At 40.8% G+C, this 24,519-nt stretch overlaps 1 protein-coding gene across 1 annotated transcript in view; it reads left to right on the top strand.

The window, feature by feature from the left end:
- IQGAP2 (IQ motif containing GTPase activating protein 2) overlaps positions 1-24,519 on the top strand; it is a gene marked incomplete at its 3' end in the record, with an annotated part of 179,566 nt that overhangs the window by 58,069 nt on the left and 96,978 nt on the right. The window contains exons 2-4 of the mRNA XM_015426336.1: positions 17,795-17,951; positions 20,156-20,233; positions 22,285-22,361. Of these exons, the coding sequence (XP_015281822.1) occupies positions 17,795-17,951; positions 20,156-20,233; positions 22,285-22,361 (312 nt within the window). The remainder of the gene's footprint in view (positions 1-17,794; positions 17,952-20,155; positions 20,234-22,284; positions 22,362-24,519) is intronic.

Genomic DNA, 24,519 nt, shown 5'->3' with positions numbered 1-24,519 from the left:
AGCACACTCTCTCTCTAGTCCTGATCCAAATCTTTTCTTGCAGTATATATTTTCAACCTAAATCTCTTATTAAAAAATGAAAAGAGACAGAAATAGTTTGTATTGTTACGTTCCTGTGCTTTGGTGTGATTTTTGTTCAGCAGTGGCTGAACTTCCCAATTTCAAACGCCCTTTTGTGTTCCGAGTTGTCTGAGGTAGACTGGACAGTTGTCAAGATGAAAAGGAGCTTTAAAGCTAGCCTTGTTTCTTCCCAATCCTCTCAGTGTAATTCAATTGGCTACAAGATCTGGCCCCGTGCATTTTAGGTCAGATTAATTCTAACCTGATACGATATGTGGTATGGGGACTTTCTATTTGGAAGAAATCCAGATGCTCTGTGGCAGGAGTCCAAAACACTTAAGCATGCTGTGCTGCGTTCTGGAATTGAAAGGCTAGAAAGTAGTTTTTGTTTTGTTTTTTGTTTCTTCCAAATGTCAGAAAGATGTAACAGGACGGTAGGTACAAAGAAAATTATTATATAACAGTCTTCATATAAGAGGTCTCCTAAGTGAACTAGTTGAACTGTAAAATGCAAGTTGTCTTGCAGCAAGTGCTACAGTTTAATTTTATGCATTACTCAGTGAATGAGCAGGCATAGGAAAAATTTAGTAAGAACTGGTTCTGTTGCCTTGATAAACGTACCACCAGGTCATCTGGAAGACAAAAGTGCCTGTAACATGGCTTTAGCCCAAAGCTGGAATATAAATTCTTGGTATGGGAGTCTGGCTGGGCAATGTCTGAGATGCTGGTCTACTGTTTCCACAAAGTATGGGCAGTTCTTATGTTTTTCTTCCTAGAAAGTTTTCTGGTGTGTGCTGCAAAGTTTCACATAGTATTTCTCTAAAGTGTGGTTTGGGGGGGGGGGGTTTCCCAGGCAAATCAATTTCTCAGTAGCAGCTGGAGGGTGATTATTATGTGGACTTTGCTCTTGGCATGGTGACAAGCCTCCCATGCAGAATCGTGCTGTGCTGTATTAAGTCTTAAATGCAGTTGTATTTGTGAGGGTTGCGGTTGCTTCTGTGGGCTTGGAGAGACTCTCACTGGAGCGTAATAAAAGTACTAGAAATTGTAGCACACGCCAACCTGTCTTAGGGTCTGAACCTGTGTAGATAGACAAATCTGCACAATAGCTTTGCAAACCCCAGAAAATCTCCAGGTTTGTAGAACAATCTCACTCTTAAGAAATCCATGCTAATAACAATGTTTGTGTATGCTCAGATGGGGGGTGTCTGAAGGTCAGGTACCTTTGGAGGCCTATTAGAATGTGTGCAAACATTGATGGTGATCAGGCAGCAAGAAGACAAAAGGCAGACCTAAGCTGGAGCAAAGGAGCGACACCAGTGTCAGCTGTTGGGGAGAACAGGAAATGGAAGTTTCACTTCCTCTACGAGTCCTGCCCTTGATACCAAACTTCAAAATAAAGACACACCTGCATTTGTTTCTATATATCCCACTTTTGTCCTCAGTTAGGACCCAAAGGAGCTTAGAACATCATTCCCTCCTCCTCCATTTTCTCCCAGTAAGAGCCCTATGAGGTTGGCCAGGTCAAAATTGGCGAATCCTAAGAACATTTGGAGTTGACGCCGGGTTTTGGGGGGTTCCCAGTCAAGCACTGCCTGAACTTTGGCAGGGTCCATTTCCACCCCCCCCCAGAGATGCGATAGCCCAAAAAGTCAATACAAGGCTTGTGAAATTCACACTTAGACAGTTTAGCAAACAGTTTGTGCTTATGCAATGTACGTAGGACTTTGCGGACCAGTTTAATGTGAGACGGTAGGTCCTGGGAGTACAGCAACACATCATATTGCAAATGATGTGTCCTTCATACAGTTTATATCTCTGGTACCTGACATTGTTTTATGGCACACATGACATGGCCCGGCCCGACAAAGTGACATTTATGTCAGATCTGGCCCTTATAACAAATGAGTTTGACACCTCTAGGCTAGATGCCAAAACTATTTAATTTATTTGCAAATGCTTACCAAATTAAATCATTTTTTTCTGAACTTGATCCACATTGCCCCAAAGTGAGTGAGAGCTCTCCCCCCCCCCCCCCCCCCCCTCGTTAATCTTTTGTTCTGGTGTGTGGATGGAATTAATGGGCAACATGAAACCATCCAAACATTCTTTCTAATTGAATGGGTGTTTCAAAGAGTAGCTGGAACCTAGTTTGTGTGTTCTTGAACTCTGTATATATATTGTTTGACCTTCTTAACTTGCTTTTGTTGGAGCTGACTTTTGTGATCAAGCCATCAGCATTTCAGTAATTCTGCACCATTTTTGTGCAAATAGCATAAAACTTAATCTCAGATGACACTTATTATTTTTTTTCTTGGAACAGTAAAAATCTTTGACTCACGTATTAGTGTAATTTTCTCCTTGGCTTTGGAAAATGTCTGTCATTGTTGGTTGCCAGAGAACTATGTCTCTTACATCAATGTGATATTTCCAGACCTCATGCAATTCTGGATTAAGCGGGAACTATTGGGATTTGTATGTCGAGACACCACTTAAATGTCTTACAGCTTTTCACATGCTATATCAGGAAACTGTACATATTCAGAATGTGTCTGTGCTCTTTTCCCTCTTCTTCTCCCCCCCCCACTCAAGAAAGTAACCCATAAACTATTAGTATGGAGATGGGTCAATCAGGGGTTCTGTGGTCTCTCTGATAGGTAAGAGAAACCATAGCTGTAATTGCAATTATTTGGGTTACAATATCATTGAAGGGCTGAAATATTTACGTTTGACCTTATGAGAACAAATAATGTAACTGCATTTAAGGAAAAATTGGTTATATCCTGTGATGGAACAATCCCACTGACCTGCAGGTTCTATTCTGTCTTGCCCTCCTAGGCTCCCGGGCTCCCGCAGTCATCCAAGTCTCTGCACTGGGGCTTAGCAGCATGCCAACTGAATGCCCCCTTTCTCATGGAATCCATTTTAAATTGTGTGTTCGAACTGTCAATGTCTGTGTGGTATAGAGAAACAACTACCAGCATCAAAATTATAAAATAGTTATTAAGAAGGAAATGTCCACATGCATACTCTAAGGCAAGCTAATTTAGAAGTTACAGTGTTCTAAATGCTTTCCGTTACGTTGGTTTCATTGTTCCAAGCAGCCAGCCTCTTCCACATGACAGTGGTGACCTTCAGCCAGAGCAAAGGTGTAAGAACTCCTTTTCCTTAGGTGGAATCAGCCAAAGAGGCCTTCCCCCTCTGGGCCAAGGGTTTTATTATCTCTGTTTGCCCACCGTCCTGTGGGTCAAAGAAGTCTTTCCAGAAATCTCCAGGATGAGACTTTCTAACAATTTTAAATATTGCAAATCTCTTTTCCCTGTCTCCAGCCAGAGATGTGAGCTTGACCATCTCATTGTCTTTGTTCTGGGAGGCCAGTAGCATTTCTACAGCCTGGCTGGGTGCAACTGGAGGAGCAATTAACTTGAAATTTAAAAAAACATTATCGGCTAAGAGATAGAAAATTTTTATAACTAGTACAGTCCAGTTTTCCAAAGTAAAACACATTTCTCCACATGTCCTTCTGATACTTTATGCTTGATCTGGTGTGGCTACTTTCCCACTTCAAGATGGAATGTTGAAGAGAATGAAAACATTCCAAATAACTCTTCTTGTGGGGAAAATATGATGGACACAGTTTTCTGCAAGTTCAGAAACCTCTTGATCACTCTGATTCAAAAGGAATTCCTCCATATCAACCAATTTTGCATGAATCTTGGCTCATTTGTTGTAGCACTCTGTTCTACTGGCAGTTTGGCTTCTTTTCTTTTTTCTTTTGCTTTTGTTGTCAGGCTGAAAAAAAATCTTGTTTAACTTGCTTATTGAAGCATCTGTCATAGGCAAGGAATGTCATAGAATCTGTCATAGGCAAGGATCTGTCATAGGCAAGGCACATCCCTGTTAGCATTCTGATTGGTATTCTGTGGATTAAAACAAAGACTTCATAATTCCTGCAGAATAAACCATATAGGGAGTGGGGAGGCCTGCTAGCCCCATGGTATACTGTATAACATATTGCTGTGAAATGGATCCAGGTGGGTAGCCGTGTTGGTCTGAAACAGTAGAATAAAGTTTCAGTCCAGTGGCACCTTTAAGTTGAACAAAGTTTTATTCAAGGAATAAGCCTTTGTATGCAAGCACCCTGTCTCAGGCCCTTCATGACTGTGAATGAGTACATCTGTGTGAAATACTAAGTGTACCAGCAGGAGGCTTTCTATTTTGTTTCTAATAGTTTTGTTCCCATTTTTAGTAGTCCTGAAAGAAAGAAGATGAAGTTTTTCACAGGCATAGAGAGAGGGAAAAAAGAAATACCTAGACTAAAATTTCATGAGCCAGTTTGGTGTAGTGGTTAAGTGCACAGACTGGGAGAATCGGGTTTGATGCCCCACTCCTCTACTTGCAGCTGCTGGATGACCTTGGGCAAGCTACAGTTCTGTCAGAGCTGTTCTTAAAAGAGCTCTCTCAGTCCACCTACCTCACAGGGTGTGTTTTGTGGGGAGGCGGGAGAAAGGAGTTTGTAAGCTGCTCTGAGACTCTGAGTGAAGGGCATGGTATAAATCCAATCTCTTCTTCTTCATCATCTGTCTCGCTACAAGCAAGTTTCTGAAGAGACGGTATATAAATTTTCTAAATAAAGATACCCAAGACCAAACTGCAGCAAAGACTCAGAAAAATGGGAGGAAAACTAAAAGTACTTGCAACCATGAAATGGGAGAGTCTCTCTTGCTCTCTCTTTGATTGGATTGCAGGGAAAGTTCAAGTGACAATTGGGTTAGAATACTTTGTCTGAGGACTTTTCCCTCTGGAAATAGTCATTGGTTATAGGTGTGGTTTACATTTGTCTTCTACATCTTAGATTAATTGAAGCTTGAATGAACTGATTTTCATATTCGTATTCCCTGTCAAATTTAGGGCAGACATCCAAGTTAACTTTATGCTGCTGAAAGAGAGTTAAAGGGTATGTTTTAAACTTTATTTTTTAGCTGTTAGTGTTTTGGCTGTCTTAGTTATTGTGAGTGTGTCTATTGCTATAGTTGCTCTTAGTATTGCCTGATTAGTTCAAGGCCTCGACAAATGAATCTGATGTTCTTGATTGACTGGAGATATTTTCCCGATTACCTGAAATCTCCCTGTAGCCCGTGACAGATGATATTTTTAAGCTCAGGAGACATGGGACAATAATTTGGAGTGAGTTGTGCAATTCTGAATTTGGCCTGGAATTTAAAGTTTTAGCTGGAGTTAGCTGAAACTGGAGTGTAGTGGCTGTGGATAGAATAGATCATCTCTGGGAATATTATACAGGGCTATGTGGATATGGTACCTGCTGTTGAACTGTCTATTTAGCTTCTACTGTGCTCTACTTGTATACTTCTAAATAAAACAAATACTACAAAATAAATGTTGCCAGTGGTTGTTTTCATTCAAAGGAAGCTAGACATTGTAATGCTTTTCCTGAATCTTTTTGCTGACCGGAGACCTGTATGATTGTGTAACACTTTTTAAAATAAATAAATAAATAAATACTGTTTGTTGTACTGGGATGTATGTTTGCATACAGTATCTCCATGACTAATTGCTAATTTGGAAAACACAGTTTATGGTCTGGGAGTCATAGAAGTGCCACAGTTGTAGATGGGCTTATGGCATAACCAGTCATGGTAGGTTTGATGCTTACGGAAGAATCCCCATTCAAAAAATCCACTCACCTGTAAAACACATCTCATTTCACAACTTTACAGCTTCATTTGTGGAAATAGTACAGTAACTCAAACCGGGTTCTCCCAGATTAGAGTCCGTGCACTTAACCACCACACCAAACAGGGAACCCAATGGCTGGAGATGTCCTGATTTTAAAAAATTGCACATTCTCTTGTTTGAGGATTTTTAAAATAAACATTTTTGCCCTCCACAATTGCTATTTTGCATCCAAAAATCGAGACAGGCAAGCGTTCCACGTAGCCCTAATTTTTATCACATCGCTTTCCTCCCACACCTGTCCCATTAAATCATGTAGCTACTGACAGTTCATGGTTCAATTTATATAGATTGGAAGAACTTTCGGGAATTAATTATTAGTTTCCTTGTGCCTGAGCTCTGCCATCTACTTTAAGCCTCCAGACAGTTCCAGAGATAATTGGCTCATCTTGGATTCTCATGTGGCGAGCTGCAAAACTGAAAACTGACTTCTCTCCTTTTAGATAGACATTGGTGGTTTCACATTTCCTGCCTCAAGACTGTTCAGCTTCCTTTCAACAATATCATAGTTTAAATCTGGCATTTCTGCATTATGTATGCATTATTTTTGAAGACACTGAATAAAATCTGCAGGTTTGGGGGTGGCATTTTATATGATCTCTGCTATGTTCCTGTAGGTTTTTGAGATATGTAGTCTGTAAAAATCCATCCCAGAGCATGTCTAAACCAGTGTTCCCTCTAAGCTGAGTTAGTGTGAGCTAGCTCACAGTTTTTTAGCCTCCGGCTCACACATTTTTGCCTTAGCTCAGGAAGAAGGGCTCCAGAGCAAACTAGTTTATGCAGCAGCCAAATTGCTCGCTTACAACTTTAATGCCAGCAGCTCACAAAGTAGAATTTTTGCTCACAAGACTCTACACCTTAGAGGGAACATTGGTCTAAACAGCCTGCAAGTGTTTTGTTTAAGCCTCTTAAGAGTTTTAGCATTCTCTTTAGAAAGTGTGTTTAGCCTTCTTGGGTAGAGAATTAATTTTGTAATATGGTAAAAGTGCATGAGTGTGAACAGGGCCTTATGACTCTAATTTCATCAACCAATATGTGTTGACTTCTGTTCCACGTGTTCGAAGGCATTTTCTAAAGGTTATTAGAGCAGGTGTGTACTCGTCTTTGACTGGAGGTTTTAACTGTGTTGAAATTTTCGTTGTCCAGTCTTGCTGTCTATAATATACAATTGAAAGGTTGTTAAGCTGTTTAGTAAGGTTAGTCTCTTCTGCTGTACAAATAAGCAAAATTGTCTCCCTTTAGTCCATTCGTACAGAAGGGTGAGATTTAGCATCTCTGGGACAAACTGCCTCAAAATTAAGTCCATTAAAGTTACAAGGCCAGAGGAGCTTTTGACCCCCTCTCCCTGGTATTTGGAAGTAAAATAGGAAGTGATATGCCAGCACAAACATATGAAGAATCTGGTGCAAGGGTAAAAGTCATGGGAGTGAAGGAGGAAATAATTGTCTGAATCATCCTAGTGATTCTAGGAAATGTACCCCTTTCTCCTGAGCTCGTATGCAGCTTTCAGTTTCAGCCTGAGGGCCACATTCCGTTGTCAAGCTTTTCCATCCACAGATGTTTTAACATCCTTGCTTTTTTCTGAGAACTTAGCGATGCCAAAGTAAAATTTGGGGACAGTTTGGGTATTTGTTATATGTTATGCGAGTTGATAGGGACACCCAAGAATATGTACTCATAAAAATACAAGTGCTCTCTTAGATCTGACCAAAGGCTCATCTAGGGTATACTAGCATTCTGTCTCCAACTTTGAGCAACTGTAAACTTGCAAGCACAGTAACCGTGGGGATGGGTATAGCATGTTAGATTACAACCAGATCCAGATTTCAGTCCTCATTCTGCCAAGTAATTCATGGGGTGCCCTTTGTCCAGTCATTCTGTAACTTCCATTCCAGAGTTGTTAAAAGGAAAGATCGTATATACCAGAGGTTCCCAAACTTATTTGGCCTAGTGCCCCCTTTTCAGGAAAAAATTACTCAGCGCCCCCCTGGAAATCGACCTTCAAGAAGTGGACAAAAAGGGTGACCGTAAAAAAGCCCACAAGAAAAATCCCACGGTCATAAATGCTCACAGGAAATAAGCCCACATGGGAAAATACCATGTAAATTGTCATAGAGATTTATAATGGTGGATAACCATTTATCTCCACTTATGGGAATGAACAGATATTACCTATCTTATATATATAATTCTCTTGACATATTGGCCATTTCCAGCTCTCTCATTGGCTGTGCAGTGAGTCCACCACAATCCTCATGTAGAGTCCACACGCAGCCAGGCAGGCCAAGGCAGGTACAGAGCAGCAGTAGCTGAAGGCCTGAAGCCAGAGGCCAGCAGTAGCCACCACACAATACTACAACAGCAACACCAGCCTTACAAGGGTGCACATGCATTTGCAATTTGCAAATACATAGCTGTGATTGGCTGTGGGGATCCCTCTCCACTCTTACCTTTGTTACTCTATTATCTAATGGTATGACTTTTGGTGTCACGCCCTAACTGCTCTCACGGGGTCTGCCCCCTGCTGACCATCTTCGGGACCACACCGCCAGTTGCCAGGAGTACCGCCCATGAGCTAGATCCGCTCCGGGGGGGGAGGATCGAGGAGAGTTCTCCGGGTGAAGGGGGATGAGCAGCCTCAGATGACAGGGTATTCAGAGTGCGTTCTCCGCCACTCTTGCGCGTCCTGGGTATCTGGCTTCTGCACCAACTCCTTGGTGATTCAGGGCTCTTTCTCTGTGCAGTCTCTTAGGCCCCAGCCAGCCCAGTCCTTCCTTCCTGGCTGCCTCCAGACTTCTCCTTTTATTACTCCCTCGAACCCCATGACTCCCCCTGCATCCGGGCCCCTCCCCCTTCAAAGGGAACCACACTGAGGACACTTCCGCTCGCCCCACCCTGGTGTTGCTAGACCCGGCCCCGAGAGTGCTCTTCCCAGCCTCCACATCGTTTCTCTGCGCCGGCCCCTCAGGCCCCGATGTCCCTGGCCTTGGCTTCTCCAGGCCCACCTCTGCGGCTCCTTGTGGGCGGCACCGCCGGGAGGTCCCGGTTTGCGAGAGCTGCCACTCTTCCTTGCTGCCACCACCGCTCCCAGGACCGCCGCTCCCAGGACCGCCGCCTCCGGAGCCGTGAGTTGCGGGTCAGTGGGGGTGCTTCTGCTTGGGTCTTCCTGCTGCCTTTAGGTGCCAAGTCCCGGCCCGAGTCGGGACACACCCCTTTCCCAGCTTACAGATCTTGGTCGTCTTCATGCAAGCGTGACAGGTAATCAACTACCCGGTGCTGCTGGCCCGCCTGATGCTGAATCGTAAACTGGAAAGGAAGCAGAGACAAATACCACCTTAGGATCTGGGGGTTGTGCTCCTTCATTCTCTCCATCCAGAGGAGTGGCGCATGATCGACCACTAGCTGAAAAGGGTTGTTGTCCAAATAAAACCGTAAGGACCCAATCGCCCATTTAACGGCCAGGGCTTCTTTTTCCACAGTGGAATATCGCTGCACCGGCCCCTCAGGCCCCGATGTCCCCGGCCTCGGCTTCTCCAGGCCCGCCTCCGCAGCTCCTTGTGGGCGACACTGCCCGGAGGGCCCGGTTTGCGAGACCCGCCACTCTTCCTTGCTACCGCCACCATTGCTCCGGCTTCCCTTGCTCCCGGGACCGCCGCCTGGCCGCACTGCCTCCGGAGCCATGAGTTGCGGGTCAGTGGGGGGTTGCGGCGCTTCTGCTTGGGTCTTCCTGCTGCCTCTAGGGACATTTGGACTATACTTTGTCCAAGTGACAGCCAAATATATTCCAGGCATATTTATGTACAGAACTTCGGGTGATTATTTTTTTAAGCTGCCAAATTTTAGAGCATTTCCGTTTCAGAAAAGTCATGATTCCAAGATTTTAGGTAGGAAGTTTGTTTCATTCCCTCAATTGAGATTAAGACTTTGTAATGTTTCATTCCCTCAGTTGAGGTTAAGATCTTTTAAAGTAGGGTGTCCAGGGCTCTTATCTAGCCCACAAGCAACTGGTCATTACCTTTATTGCCAGATGACAGAGACTGTGCATTATGTTTGTGTATACTGTCCCAGTGCTAACAAGTAATGGGTGGTGTAAGTGAGAGGGTGGGCATCAGGGAGATATATTAAGTAAATACTGTAAAAGTGTTAATGTTTTAAGCATGTTTGTATTTTGAGTAAAAAATAACATCATTAATTGGATTTCCTTGTGTCCTTCATAAAGTTGATATCTCCGTTACCTGGCATTACATTTTATGGCACACATGACCCAGCACAACAAAGTGACATCTATGTCAGATCTGGCCCTCATAACAAATGAATTCAATGCCTCTGTTGTAAAGTCTTGAAATGTGGCCTTTATATCTGCTAATATCTTGTTTAAGTAGATTTTCCAAGTCTGTTGTATCTCTTGTAAGATTACTCTGAATCACAGAGTGTTCTATGTTTGGCTTGAAGATACTGAAACCATGGTAACTTTCCCCCTATTTTTGTTTCTAAAAGAGATTTTATCTATAATAATGCCTTTTTCCATTATATCTACCAAATTTGATAGGTTAGAGGCTCTCCAAAGTTTGAATGAATCATGGTGTTCCCCCGGTTTAAACTAGCTTTGCCCTAGAAATGAGAAAACTGGGGAAATGTTGGGAGCTAATTTAGTTTTTCTTCTATCCCAGACCTGAAGAGTATCAGATGAAAACATGTTCTTGTTAATATAGCTTAGTCTATCTGAAGGCTTGTTCCAAATAGCTTTATGAAGAGATTTGAGATGAGTGTAGGTACACTGTATTTTCAGCCCATCTATAGAAAGTTTTTGATTTAGCATCATTGCTATATTTGTGAGTTGCACCACATCATAATAAAGCCTTAAAGTGGTGAGATTGAGGCCTCCTAATTTAGAAGGTCTGTGCATTGTATAAAAGCTTACCCTCAGCTTTTTATAGCTCCAAATAATAATAAAGTTCTGCTTAATAGTAAAGTTTCTATTTGAAATTGAGATAGGTAGAGTTCTGACGTAAAACAGAAATTTCGGAAAAATAAAAGATTTAACCATATTGATTTTCTCCAACCAAGATAGGTTTAGTTTACTCCATTGTTTTAAAAGTAAAATCGGTTGATTGGATGAGTTCTAATAGATTGTATTTTAAAAGGTCATTCAGATGTAGAGGTACTTTGATACCCAAATAATGCCAAGACTTAGAAATCCATTTATAAGGAAAATGACACACTGTTACAAGTTTTAGCCAAGGGTCCTGCTAATAGATTGGAATTTTTTTCTATAAAATTTGTCTGAAAAAGCCATTCCTGCCTGGAGCTTTGTTGGTTTTTAAGGATTTAATAGTATCAGAAACTTCTTGGACTGAAACAGGTTGTTCTGTGGTTGCTTTATGTTCTGGTGAGATTTTGTTGATGAAATTATTCGAATTTAAACATTTAATAATCAATTCTGGATTTGGATCATTGGTATTATATGACCATTTATAGTAATTAGTAAATGAATCTACTGTTTATTTTGAGCTAATAATGCTATTACTTAGATCTTTAATAAAGTTTATGAATTTAGACAAAGGTTTTTTTCTTAAATTTCCAAGTCAGTAGCCTTATTTGCAATGTTTCTAAAGTCTGTAGAGTCTTCCTTTCAGCTAGTAGTTCCTTATATATATTACTGTTACCCTTTTTAATGTTCCTTTTCTAAATAATGTTCCTTTTTTGATTTTTGCACTAATTCCCTCTTTAATTTTATCTATTTTTTATAGTAAGAAGCAATGAAAATAAATTTTCCTTGTATCATGACCTTCATAGCATCCCATATCATGACTTGGGATACTCCACAGTTAGCATTATCCTTAAAGTAGTTTTCTAATTCAAGAGCGATTTCTGTATTCATTGTATTATTTAATAAAAGTGATTTATTTAAGTCCATTCTAAGCTTCTGTTGTCAGATTCTTTATTTATAAGGTGCATTCAAACCATGCATGATCAGTCCATGGTTTAAAACCTATTTTAGAAGAAGAGGCCTGATTAATCAATGCTTTTAATATTAATATGTAGTCAGTTCGGGTATAAACATTAAGTCTGGGAGAGTAATATGTGCAGTCGTGTTCATTTGAATGTTGGTGTCGCCAGATGTCACATAAATTAAATTTTTCAAAAATGTTCTCCAGATCTAGCTTGTTGTCTCTTTTTTTAGCTGATGTCTTCATTGTGTAAATCTGTCTAAATTTAAGTTTGCTACATAGGTCAAATCGCTTCAAATAATAATTTCCCCATCATAAAATAGATCGAGTTTTGTCAGTACTTCTTTAAGGAATTGAAGTTGATTTTGATTAGGGGTATAGATAGAAGATAAAGTAACTGTTTTTTATCCAGTGATCCCTTTACAAAACTGCAGCATCCTAAGGGATCCATCTCAATTTCTTTAAAAGTAAACCGGGTGTTATTTGAAGTTAAGATTGCAACCTGGCTCGACTTGGAAGATCCAGGGGCTTGATATTGCTGTGTAAACCATTTAGAATTAAAATTTGGTTTTGATGCTAATTTAAGATGTGTTTCATGAATAAACAGGAGATCTGGTCTCAGTTTAACTAATGTAGCTGTCATTCTCTTTAATTTTATTTTGTTATTTAGACCACTAAAGTTTGTTGAAATTATTTTAATATCAGAAGCCATCTATGATACCACATTGTGGATACATTATTGGGCTGATAAAAGTGGTTTTAAGATGAAAATGAAGTCGGTATGGCCTGGCGTGATGTGGTCCATGGTGTCACAAAGAGTTGGACTCGACTGTGCGACTGAATGACAACATGGTACACAACCATTTCTATTAATTCTAGATATCAAATACAAAATGAACAAGAAACCCCTAATCTCCTCTTCCTCCCACCCATCGCACCCAATAAAATACTGCAAACAAATTAACAAATCCATAATATCAAATTTAAATTCTAGCAATTAGATATCCTTCAAAGCTAACAACATTATCTGTGCAGCAAATTATTTAAGTAAACATCGTAATCTTGTACATGGATTGCCAGTGATAGGTATGGGTTCCACAAAGAGCATCTAACCCCACCCCTCCCTTGACTAATCCTCCCAAACCTTAACCAGAATAAACTCAAAACTAATCCTCAATTATGAAGCAAGTACCCAGGTAGCCAGACAACTGTCCAGGAAGTAAGGGAAACCTTGTATTCTATGCCTGGGAAACTAGATGTCTGGGAGGAACAAGGTCGAAACTGCCCAACCCCCACCCACCAGGTTGCTGACCACTTATGCTTACAATTTACATAAACGAAACAGTCTGAAGTAAAATTGTAGAAAACTCTCAAAGTATGAATGTTCACGCAGAGTTCTTGATGGGGATCTTACTCCACTTCCTTGTTATCCATGGTTTCTTAGTTTCTTTTGAGGACAATTAGGAGAGTCTGGACGGATATCTAAATTAAGCAATTTAAGAAGTGTCTTGCCTTCATCCAGATCACTGGCTTGCAATAAAGATCCATTGTGGAGAACCGATAGCTTAGATGAGAATAGAGCCCATTTATATTTAACGTTGAATTTCTTTAGAATTGTAGGTATTGGTTTCAGTTCTCTTTGTCTTCTTAAAGCCTCTGCAGAGAGGTCTTGAAAGACCTGGATTTTTTATCTTGGAAAGGTAGATATCCATAGTTTCTCGCTTCTTGAAGTATTTTTTCCTTCGTTCGGTAATTTAGAAAGCAGGCCAGAACATCTCATGGGAGACTGGAACGAGTAGAGGCTTGGGGACCCACTCTATAAACGTGTACTATTATTGGTGTGATGCGATCTTCTAGTGGCAACGCTGTTGCAAACCATGAAGAAATAAAAGCTGCCCAATATGTAGTTTTCTTCCATTACTTTGAAGCCTCTAATTTTTAAATTATTAGAACTCGATCTATTATCTAGCTCCATTAATTGTTCTGTGCACCAAGCCTCGAAGGATTGTTGATGCTGCAGCTTCTCTTGCAAGGTTAGTCCTAATTCTAAGGCTGTGTCTGCTGTTAGCGAGACTTTTTCCAGAGTTTCTTTAATCTCTTTGAGCTGGGCAGCTATTGGGTCCTTTCATTTTCTCGGTAATATTAAGTTCCAGTGTAGTGAGTCTAAGAGGGCTTGTTTGGTTATTGTAGCTTTGTTTACAGGAGGTGCCACCATCTTGGAGCTCTTACCAGAGTTCGGAGTTAACGTGTTTTTCAAGTCTTCATATGGAAAATATGATTTTACCAAGGAAGTGGCTATTGGGGTGGGGTCCTTTGATCTCCCTCTCCCCAGCCTTCCCATAGCTAGATTTTGGTGGAATAGCTTAACTAAGTGGTCAATTCGGGCACGGGGTCAGGAGCCTCAGCTTCTGGCATCCGCCATCTTGTGTGCGGTACCTCGGCCCCCTCAGAAGCCATGTTAAACGTGTGCATACATGAACCTGTTGGGGAGATGAAACAAATTAGGAATTCCTGGAGTACAGGTAAATGAAGCACCTGCTTGAAGGTCATATGAAGTACAGGAATACAAGATGTGTCATCTGAACCTACTTCTGTAATGGGATTAACTGTACTGAGTTTGAACTGTTTAGAGTTTTGCAGGTAATCTTTCTGTACACTGTCTTAAACCAACTCTAGAGCAGATGGTTGGCACCTGTAAAAATGGCCCTTGTGGCATTTTGGAATTTTTAAAACAAAATACAAAAGAAGGCATTTCGCAGTAAAGTACCACAATAGATATAAGGGTTTTCCATCCTTTCAGATTGATGTTATAAAGTGGAAAATTGCTGATACAGCTCTACACTAATCAAATGAAGATCTTTGTCAAATTACAACTAATGTCTGTGTGCATTACAAAAAATACTCTTAACTGTAGTCAAAAGTGCTGTACCAAATACCTTGACACTGCAGTGAAGAATTTTGTGCAGTCTCTTAAGAGCAACCATCTTTATTACATGGGGGAGATCAAGTATCCAGGATGAGTTTTCAGGGAACCTGTTCATGCTTATATGTAAACACTTGATTGTTTTGTCTAATCATTTTCCAGTTTTTCATTTATCTGTCTTGAGGTCTGATCATTCTTATTTGATGTTTTGCTGCTTCTGACAGCTGCTCAGCATGATGGCTTGGTAATGGTGTTTGAATCATGGATGCTAATAGACTGTACAGAAGAGAGTGGTACTGAAAACCTTGTTCTTGTTTCACTTCCTTGTTAGGTCCGTAGTTAATTAGCAATTGCATCCAGCCCCATTAGGCACTGTGTTTACTGCAATGTACTTACTACACGTGGCCCTTGAGAACTGTTTTATTAGTGCAAATGATACCAGACAGCTGACAAGTGTTAATTCTCAGGATCATCCCTTACCAGTCTTGAGAGTTTCACTAGTTGCTTATTCACTTCCAAGTATATTGAACTGAGGTGGTTTATCAGATGTAAAGTGGATAGCCACCTGTAGTGATCTGGAAATCCTCCAAACAAGCCCTCCCTGCAAATCCTTGCCACATGTAGGGGGACAAAATATGAACCAAGTCCAGCAGGGCTATAAAAGCCAGAGAACACAGTGGAAATTAACCAGAGCCCTTCACCTGATGACTGACTTTCAGATAAACGTACAGTGGCCTCCACCCTCCCACAGTTGAGGTCTTCAGGATAAGAAAATTGTGCCAATAGAAGAGTAAGCAGTGGGTAAATTCAGTCAGTCAAGCAACATGGGATTAAAGTTATAAAAGCCAAGAGCATCTTCTATTCCCCCCCCCCCCAATTTTTGAGTGACACCTCAGCTCAGTCATAGATAGACCGTTGGTCCAAAGAAATGGACCCAGGAAAGTTCTGCACAGTTTCTGTTCCCCACTTCAGGCATGTTTTGAAAGGGCTGATGATTCACAGAAGAATAAAACCTGTTGTGGATAGAATTAATGATCCTAAAGTTGCCATTTTCTCCCAAGACTGGGGAGGGGGGGGTCCACATTACATATATGCATTTGAAATAAATAACATGCATTTGAAATAGATAACAAAATTATCTGGCATGCAGAAAAAGTTTGGGTGGCATAAAAACAAAAAATTCCAAACTCAAACAAACTTCAAATGTACTAGGTAGCAATTTTATCTGTAGCAGAGGAGAACAAATTTGATTAGGAGATTTGAAGAGGCAATTAACAAGGCAGTCTGCATGATCAATTCCACCAGGTTATACAGTAATGGCATTAATGAGGAATTCAATTATTTTATTTATGGGAATAGAGTAGATTTAATTCCAATAGTTGACTGCAGTCATATGTGGATTCCTTTGGTAGTCTTAAACTTTGCAAGACCCTGCTCTGCTTTCTGTACAGCTGTATTTGAAACAGTCAAGCTGTTCCATACAAAGTCTGAATGTTCACAGGTGTCAAGGCATACTTAATTCCTTCCTGTTTGTCTTGTGTTTATTTTAGAGAATATCTGTCATATCTGGTGTATGTGAATTTTTCCATATTAATCAGATGTCATGGCTTAGGTTATATTCTAGCATGTGTTTTAAGTACAAACATTGTGGGCTGAAGTAAAAGAGTAATTTCATGCCACAAGACTTTTAAATTTGTTGGTGTTGATGCCTCTTGCCTTAGGTGCCTCTTGCCCAAACATTGGGCAAGTACTTCCCTTGATTTTTAACAGAGTGCCAATTCATGCTACCAACTTCAGAACTTGGCAGTGTTGGGGAACAGATAAGCTGTGCTGACTGCCAGCTGTTTTAGCCCAGAGTGAGCCATTCGTGCATATGCTGCTGCCTGAAGCCGAATCCACTTGGCTTTTATCATGCTTTTGCTAACCGGTATTAACTGTGGTTTCCAGTGGCACACTAGATGCTGGGTCTAGGAATGGATTCAGATCATGGCCATACATGTACATGACTAGTTTAACACAAACTGAACCAAAACAGATGGAAGTCTGTACAGGATGACCCTCTTGCAGCCAAAGAGGAAATAATTTTGTGATGGATACTTGTGAGTAGAGGTGCTGCTGACTTGCTGCTTTTTTGGCATTAATCGATATAACTTTGTTTTGCTCTAAGAATCCAAGTGGCATTTCTGTTCCCTCAGCAGATAGGTGCATTCAGATATGAGACTGCTTAAGTAAATTCAGTCAAGGTATAGCTAAGTTTGAAACAACCTGATGTGTGGAGTAGATGGCTTTTCTTTCCTGATTATAACTGTCTTGCTCTTGCTATCCTTATAGAAGCAACAGAAATTATATGTGTGGGGAAATAATGTTGTAGAACAACATGTGTGTTCACTAATCTTTATAGTCACAGTGACTATAATAACAAAAATGGTTTATCCAGGTTTTTTTGCCATGAACATATTTATTGGGTGTCCCTTCAGAAAGATTCTGTTTGAATAAAACAGGCACTTTCAAAGTATGCTAGTTAAACACATGCTGGTTTTCTTTGTTGTGTGGGGAAAGTCTCAGGATCTGAAGGACTTCAGGTTCAAATCCCCACTCTGCCACAGAGCTTCCCAGAAGTCTCTGGGGACCCTTTGAAGCCTGGCTACCATCTCAGATTAGGACTGGAGACACCTGGGCTCAAAACCCCACATTGCACTGATCTAATGCTTTCCTGTGGTTAATACAGTGAAGGAGATGGGTGGGATGAAAAGAGGAATTCACTTGCAGGAGGGGAAGCTGAAGCAGGCGCATGCACTGTGCAAGCCATTGATGATCTCTTGTCCCCAGCTAAGTGGTCCCCGAGCTTTCTGAGCCTGTGGGCACCTTTGGGATTTTGAGAGGGGGTGGTGAACACTTCAGGAGGTGGAGCCAAACCCCAAAAGTAGGGCCGACTGCCTCTCCCACCTTGCTTTGAAAAAGAAAAAGGCAGGATATAAATAAAGTAAATAAAATATACATGCATATAGTTTAAAAGGAAACTTTTTGTTGAAATCATGTGATACTGCCAAGTATGACATAAAAGCAGATGCAGTGCCCCTTGATAATTCATCTCCTATATTTGCAGGTGGGTAGAAATCTGTTTAAATGAAGAGCTGCCACCCACAACCGAACTGGAGGAAGGATTAAGGAATGGTGTTTACCTTGCTAAATTAGCAAAGTTTTTTGCACCAAAGTTGGTCTCAGACAAGAAGATCTACGATGTGGAGCAAACACGTTATAAGGTATTTTTTTCTGGCAGTTGGTTCTTAACACTGAAAATAGATGACAGACTGAGTTCTCTTGCAAATTAAGCCTTGAAAAGGCTTCCTCTGACTCTAGCAAAGAAATAGCACTTTGTTTACAACATTTGGTCTTGTGAAAGGCTAGAGCTCCCAACTAAGTTTGAGGGTTCATCCTGGAAGGATATATATCAATGTTCATTGGAAAACTGTGCTTACTAAAGTTGTATTTTTAACTGTTACACCAGCTTGCTTCGTAGAACATCAAAAAGGGGCGCTTTTAGCTTGTCAGAAAATTTCTTCATTGGCACAGATGAATTGATATAAGGCACCTGATTCTACTAGTGCATGTTCTCATACTTGAGGGTGTGCTCATTTATATTGTACTTAAGTTGTACTCTCATACATGTACATAAGAAAAACCTAACCCTGTGATGAAATCTCTGTGAAACTGGTACTTTAAGAACCTGTTCTAGTTTTTGATGAAATTGACTTGCAGTTAAGTACCAGTGAGTTGACTTTGTATTCATGGATTTGGCAACATCTGAGTACCTCATACATCATGAATGTGATACATTGCATCTCAGAATTTTCATCCTATAACATTTTTACAACATTCTTTCTCTTGAATCTTTGATTGTTGGCAGTTACTTGATCTGCTTAGTGCTCCAAGAGACTTCTAAAGTATAAGGACATCCATTATCATGAGATGATAATTCTTTTATTCTCTTCAGACCTGAATTGGTTTTTTTATAATTTGAGGGTGAAGTGAATTTAAAAGGAAGGCAAAGGATTTCTGATTAAGTAGGGTTTCATTTTATGATTTTTTAAAATAAATGGGGTAAAGTTCATAAGCCCTGACCTGGATGGCCCAGGCAAGCCCATTCTCATTAAATCTCAGAAGCTAAACAGGTTCAGCCATGGTTAGGGTTGCAACTGGAGGCGGAGGATCCCCTGCCACTGTTCAGCTGGCTGGTGGGGGGGCTTGTCAGGAGCAGCAGGAAGCCCAGGCTAGGTCACCGGCAACATCACTTCTGGCATGTACCAGAAGTGACATCACATCGGTGACACTCTGGTATTTGGGCAAAAACTCTATGGTAGAAGCCATTTTTATCATAGAGTTTTTGCCCAAATACCAGAGCACCACCGTAACGTCATGTTGTGATGATGTTACTTCTCGTATATGCTGGAAGTGACATCACCACATCGCTGACAACATTGCCTGGGCCTCCCTCCCACTTCTAGTAAGTCTCTTCATTCCCCACCAGTTGCCAGGAGGGACCTGGCAACCCTCCCCCTGGTTAGTGGGAGAGTACCAAGGAAGTCCAGGGTCTAGATGCAGAAGCAAGCAGCACCTCTGCATGTCTCTTGCCTTGAAAACCCTACAGGGTCAACATAAGTTAGCTGTGACTTGAAGGCACTTTACATCACCACCAGAGTTCATATTTATTTATTTATTTTATTACATTTATACCCCGCCCTCCCTGCAAACGGGCTGCTGAAAGAAAGCAAAAAAATAGGAGGAGGAAATAAAGATAACTAACTAGTGTACTTTAGGATTGCCTGCTCATATAGAATTCCCTGTCCAAGATAACTCTAAATTGACAATCTCTAACACCCCCTTCCACCCCCTTCACATTAAATTTACTCTAAGCAGTAGCTCTGTAAAATTAAAACACCCAATGCTCCTGTTGTGAATAAATCTTTATGTCTCTCCCACTCTCTCTTTTTTGGCAGAGAAACATATTTAGGTTTGTATCTAAATAGTGTATAGTGTGGTTGTTTCCAAGATTGATTGTCCCTTTCTGCTGGCTATCATGTTCTTATTTTCCTCTACTGGGAAAAAGGACTCACTTTTACTAACTGACACATTTCGGCAAATATATAGTCAAAGTTTCTCCTCAAAGTTTTTTTGGCGAAAGGCGAAGCTTCAAACTGTTTATGAGTAAACTCATTGGCTTTACTATGTTAAGAAACCCAGACTCCTCAAGAGTAAGTAAACTGTGATTCTGTACCCTTAATTTGAGTAATTGAGAAGCTAGCTGATGTGGAAGAGGGTTTTTTTTTGTTAAATAATTGTTGAACGGTTGACTGTTCACAAATTAGATCATGATCAAAATCTCACGTAGATGAGGATAGGATTTAGATGTCAGTTGTCGAGCCATATAACATAACTATATGTCTCTGTTTCCTTTTTTCTCCATTAGCGATCAGGTCTTCATTTCCGACATACAGATAATACAGTACAGTGGCTACGGGCGATGGAATCCATTGGCTTACCTAAAGTAAGTAGTTAAATCTTGAACATTTGTTGGGCCTATGTTAAAATGTTCTCTGAAGTAAGAAGACTCCTGTATAGAACATAGCAACTGATCTGAAGAGAAGCTGAAACCTGCATTGAATTACAACTCTAGAAAGGGAAGGGGAAAGCAATCTGAGTAAAAGAGATGGAATTATTTTACTTGCCAAGGCAGCTGGTATCAGGCAGAACATGAGCAGGCTCCCATACATTCCAGCTGGCTGCAGTAGGTATTGTTGGGTCATGTACTTGTGAGCTGCTTAGGAGAGCTGGCATTGAGGCTGGGAACAATAGAAGTCCAAGACTCTACAAAGGGGAATTATATGGCATCTTTCTGCTGTAGAGATTAATGAGCTAGCTCACTGGGGTACTCCTAAAAGCATGAATTATGAAATTACTTCTACAAAGTGAGATTTCTTCACTTTACTTCATTGCTCCTATTGGTCTGTCTACTACCTTTGGACTCAGATTCTTCTCAGGCTTCAGCCTACTTTTAGTTGACTTCATGCAGTGTTGTCAGCTTGTATGTCTGCCTTACTTCTTCACCCACCTTCTCACAGTTGGATTTATGCACAAGATAAGTGAGTGACATTTTAGGGTCTCATATTATTAAGGACCTGTAAGTTTTAAAAAAATTACTAAATTGCCTTTTTTTTTTTTAAATGCTGTGGGACCTTTAAAACATTGCTTGGGGTCTCAGCATGTCTTCATCCAACGCTGCATCTACGTAATTTGCATAGCTTTGCATTCCTTTGCTGATAACTTTAAAAAAAAAACTTGGAAGTGTGGTTTTCTTCACTTGCTCTTGTCGTTCTTTACAGTGTTATTTCCTAACCAGTTCTCTCAAGGGCCGTACTGTTACATTCATTATGTGTCTGCATTTATATATAAAAACCTACTGAGTTTTGCCTGCTATAGTATATCATGACCAAGAAACTGAATCCTGGATTGGGCTATATAGCGGAAGGGCCTGGGCTATGTAGAGCAGTTCGCTGTTCTAAATGCCACCCACTGCGTTCTATGGGATAAAGGAAATGGATACAAAAAGCTATGCCAGTGACACTAGGAGCAAGCTGGGCTTCGGTTTCAATGGTGTCTGAATGCACCCTTCTTTACCTTATGAACCTGCCTCATACAGAGTCTGACCCAGCATCTTGCCCAGCATTGTCTCTAGTGAATTGATTGGCAGCAAATCTCCAGGGGATCAGGCAGACTTCTTCCCTAGCACCTGCTATCTGAGAACCTTTAACTGGAAATGCTGGAGATTGATCCTTGGATCTTTTATACGTGCAAAGCATATGTTATATCATTGACTGTATGTTCCCCCATGAGATAATACACACACTGGCTGTCATCCACTTCTGAGGGTGATACTGCTGATCTTCAAATCCCAGTTGTAGTGGGAACATCACAGTTGCCACTTCTCATCTGGCACTGGATGCTCTGCCTTCCACAGGCTGGACTCTGAACTGCTCTGTGCGCACGCGCATACCTGTGCGTGAAAGCAAATGACTGGTTATGTTCTAATAGTGGCATATGTTCTGAAGTTTAAATATCTGAGAAATTATTGGCTATCTAACTTCTTACTCCTTCATGTAGCTGGGTAGTATAGGCTTTCAGTTTTTCAGTTTGTAAGAATGGGAGATGCTATATTCTGTAACAAAGTACAGCTATCCGTTTTCATATAACCATAAATTATATTAATTTAAAAGAACACTAATGCAGAAGCTCCTTCAAGGTACATACTTGAGTAGTCAGTGTTTTCAAGACCTCTTCCATAATATCAATGTGTATTAATTTCATTTGTTATAATTTTTATTCTGTCTTATATCGTTGCTCTTCAAGGCACTTGGGAGTGGAATTTTAGCTGTTTGGGATAATGATGTGCCAAAAAGCATCCCGTCAAGAGTTGAGCTGACCCTGAATTTCAGCCAAGTGTAACACTCATCCAGTGCATCAAACTGTTGTTAATTAATCTTGTTTGACCAATATAAATTATTGATTATGAAACTAACAATTGTATATGTGTTTTTAAAGATCTTTTATCCAGAGACCACAGATGTCTATGACAGGAAGAACATACCTCGGATGATATATTGTATACATGCACTAAGGTAAATTGAGACTGTAACCGGATTTATGCTCAACTTTTTGTCTAGTTTTACGGTTTTACCATCCTGGTTTTCTTGTTAAAAATTTCAGTGAAATTAGATAGCATGTTCAGTTTCAAGTTTTGAAGACCTCATAGGAATGAAAAACCTACGCTGTCTAAACATACACATGTACACCAGAATTATAAATCTACAAGCAGATCCACAAGCGATTGCAGGGAGGGGTATCTCATTTCCCTTTCCTCTGCTATTTCCTCTTTCTTTTCTCTGGAAGCTTCTATAGTCTCACCCCCCTTCCTGCTTCCTTCTCTCCTTCCTTCCTACCCACCAACCAACCTACTTTTACCTTGCTCCCCTGTCTTCAGCTTCCCTCTCCTGGCAGTCTCTACCAGGAAAAACTATGGCCCAGTCATGAGGAACCCTTGAGGACTTGGAGGAGACACCTCACATCCCTCTGAATCTCCTTCCCCATGTTATTTCCCCATTTTCCTCTTCCTAGCCTCACCTTTCCCTTCTTCCTTCTCACCAACTAACCTATCTTTTATCTACCCCCCCCATCCTCAGCTATATTTATTATTCCTTATACACCACATTTCTCCACAACAGGGACCCAAAGCAGCTTTTTTTTTTCATTTGCTGAGACTCTTAATTTTTTCCTTAATTGGCAGTCATTTAACATCTGGTTTTTTAATGCCATGCCACTGTCCACCTACTGTGATTTGAATGGAGCTCTTGAGAGAGTCCCCTGGCAGCCCAACTTAGAAAACATGGTTACAAAAGTAGGGGACTGCCCTCAAAAGAAGACTGCCCTCAGAAAGATAATATGTACTCTGTGCATTTACCTTCATATTTGCATTAAGATGGGGGTAGGAGCTTGCCATGACATGAGCTTTTTAAGTAACCATCCTAGGATAAGGGACTGGATATCTGCAGTTCATCACCATGGTGCTTGTTTGATACATATAAAGCCTAGTGCATGTGGAGATAGATCAACAGTTTGCTGTGCTCAGTAAATGTGCAATTTGTGTACACTAGAATCCTGTGCAATTCTATATGCTTGGAAGGCACAGCAGTGGGTCTACTATTATTCTTTGCCTTGTAAAAGCTGTTTTACATGGGTAATATTTCTATTTTAATGGCACATAAAAGAAGACTGTTAAATCTTGGTGTCTGGCAAGAAATTATACCTGTTTGGCAACTTTTTTTTTTTTTTTTGAGTATTTCTGTGTCGCCTTCTCAGAGTTCTGCTCAAGGGACTTACAATTAAAATCACCACAACTTCAAAAACAAGCCATTAAAAACAAGCAATTGGACATAAGTGGCATAAAAACTACTCATAAAACAGAACCAGACCATTCTGAAAGCTGATAAGATAAAACCCCTAATTAAAAGCCTGGGTAAAAAGATGCATTTTGTCTTGGTACCTAAAAGAAGAAGAAGAGTTGGATTTATACCCCACCCTTCACTCGGAGTCTCAGAGTGTTTTACAACCTCCTTCCCTTACTCTCCCCACAACAGACACCGTGTGAGGTAGGTGGGGCTGAGAGAACTCTGAGATACCTTCTGAAAGTGGCCTTAGTATCAAGGGAGAAGGTGTTCCAGGGTGAGATGCCACAAAAGGAAATGCCCTGTCTCTAGTCGCCACTCACCTCACTTCTGAAGACGGAGGCAGAAAGAGCAGGGCTTGAGAGTGGGCTTGGATAGTATGGGAGGAGATGGTCCTTCAGGTTCTCTGGCCCCGAGCTATTCAAGGCCTTAAAGGTAAGAAATGACATTTTGAATTGTGCATGGAAACAGATGGGTAGCCAGTGCAGATCTTTCAGCGTGAGGGTGATAACAGGCCCTGTAAACAGGCCCTGTTAGTAGCCTGGCTGCCACATTTTGGACCAATTGAAGCTTCTGGACTATTTTCAATGTATTACTGTAAATCATAGAATGCACTACCATAATCTAATTTAGTTGTGATTAGAGCATGGATCACTGAAGCCAGATCATAAGTTTTGAGAAACCACATAGCCTATGAACCAAATAGAGCTAACAAGGGGCTATGTGCCACGAAGGCGACATGAACTTTCATCCATAGTCAGCATCCTGTAGCACACTGAAGCTATGAACCTGCTATATCAGATAGAGTGCAGCACCCTCTTGGACAGGTGGACTC

The sequence above is a fragment of the Gekko japonicus genome, unplaced genomic scaffold, assembly GCF_001447785.1.
Source record: "Gekko japonicus isolate JY-2015 unplaced genomic scaffold, Gekko_japonicus_V1.1 scaffold657, whole genome shotgun sequence".
NCBI classification, from domain to species: Eukaryota; Metazoa; Chordata; class Lepidosauria; order Squamata; family Gekkonidae; genus Gekko; species Gekko japonicus.
This window is presented reverse-complemented; position numbering and strand designations above follow the sequence as displayed.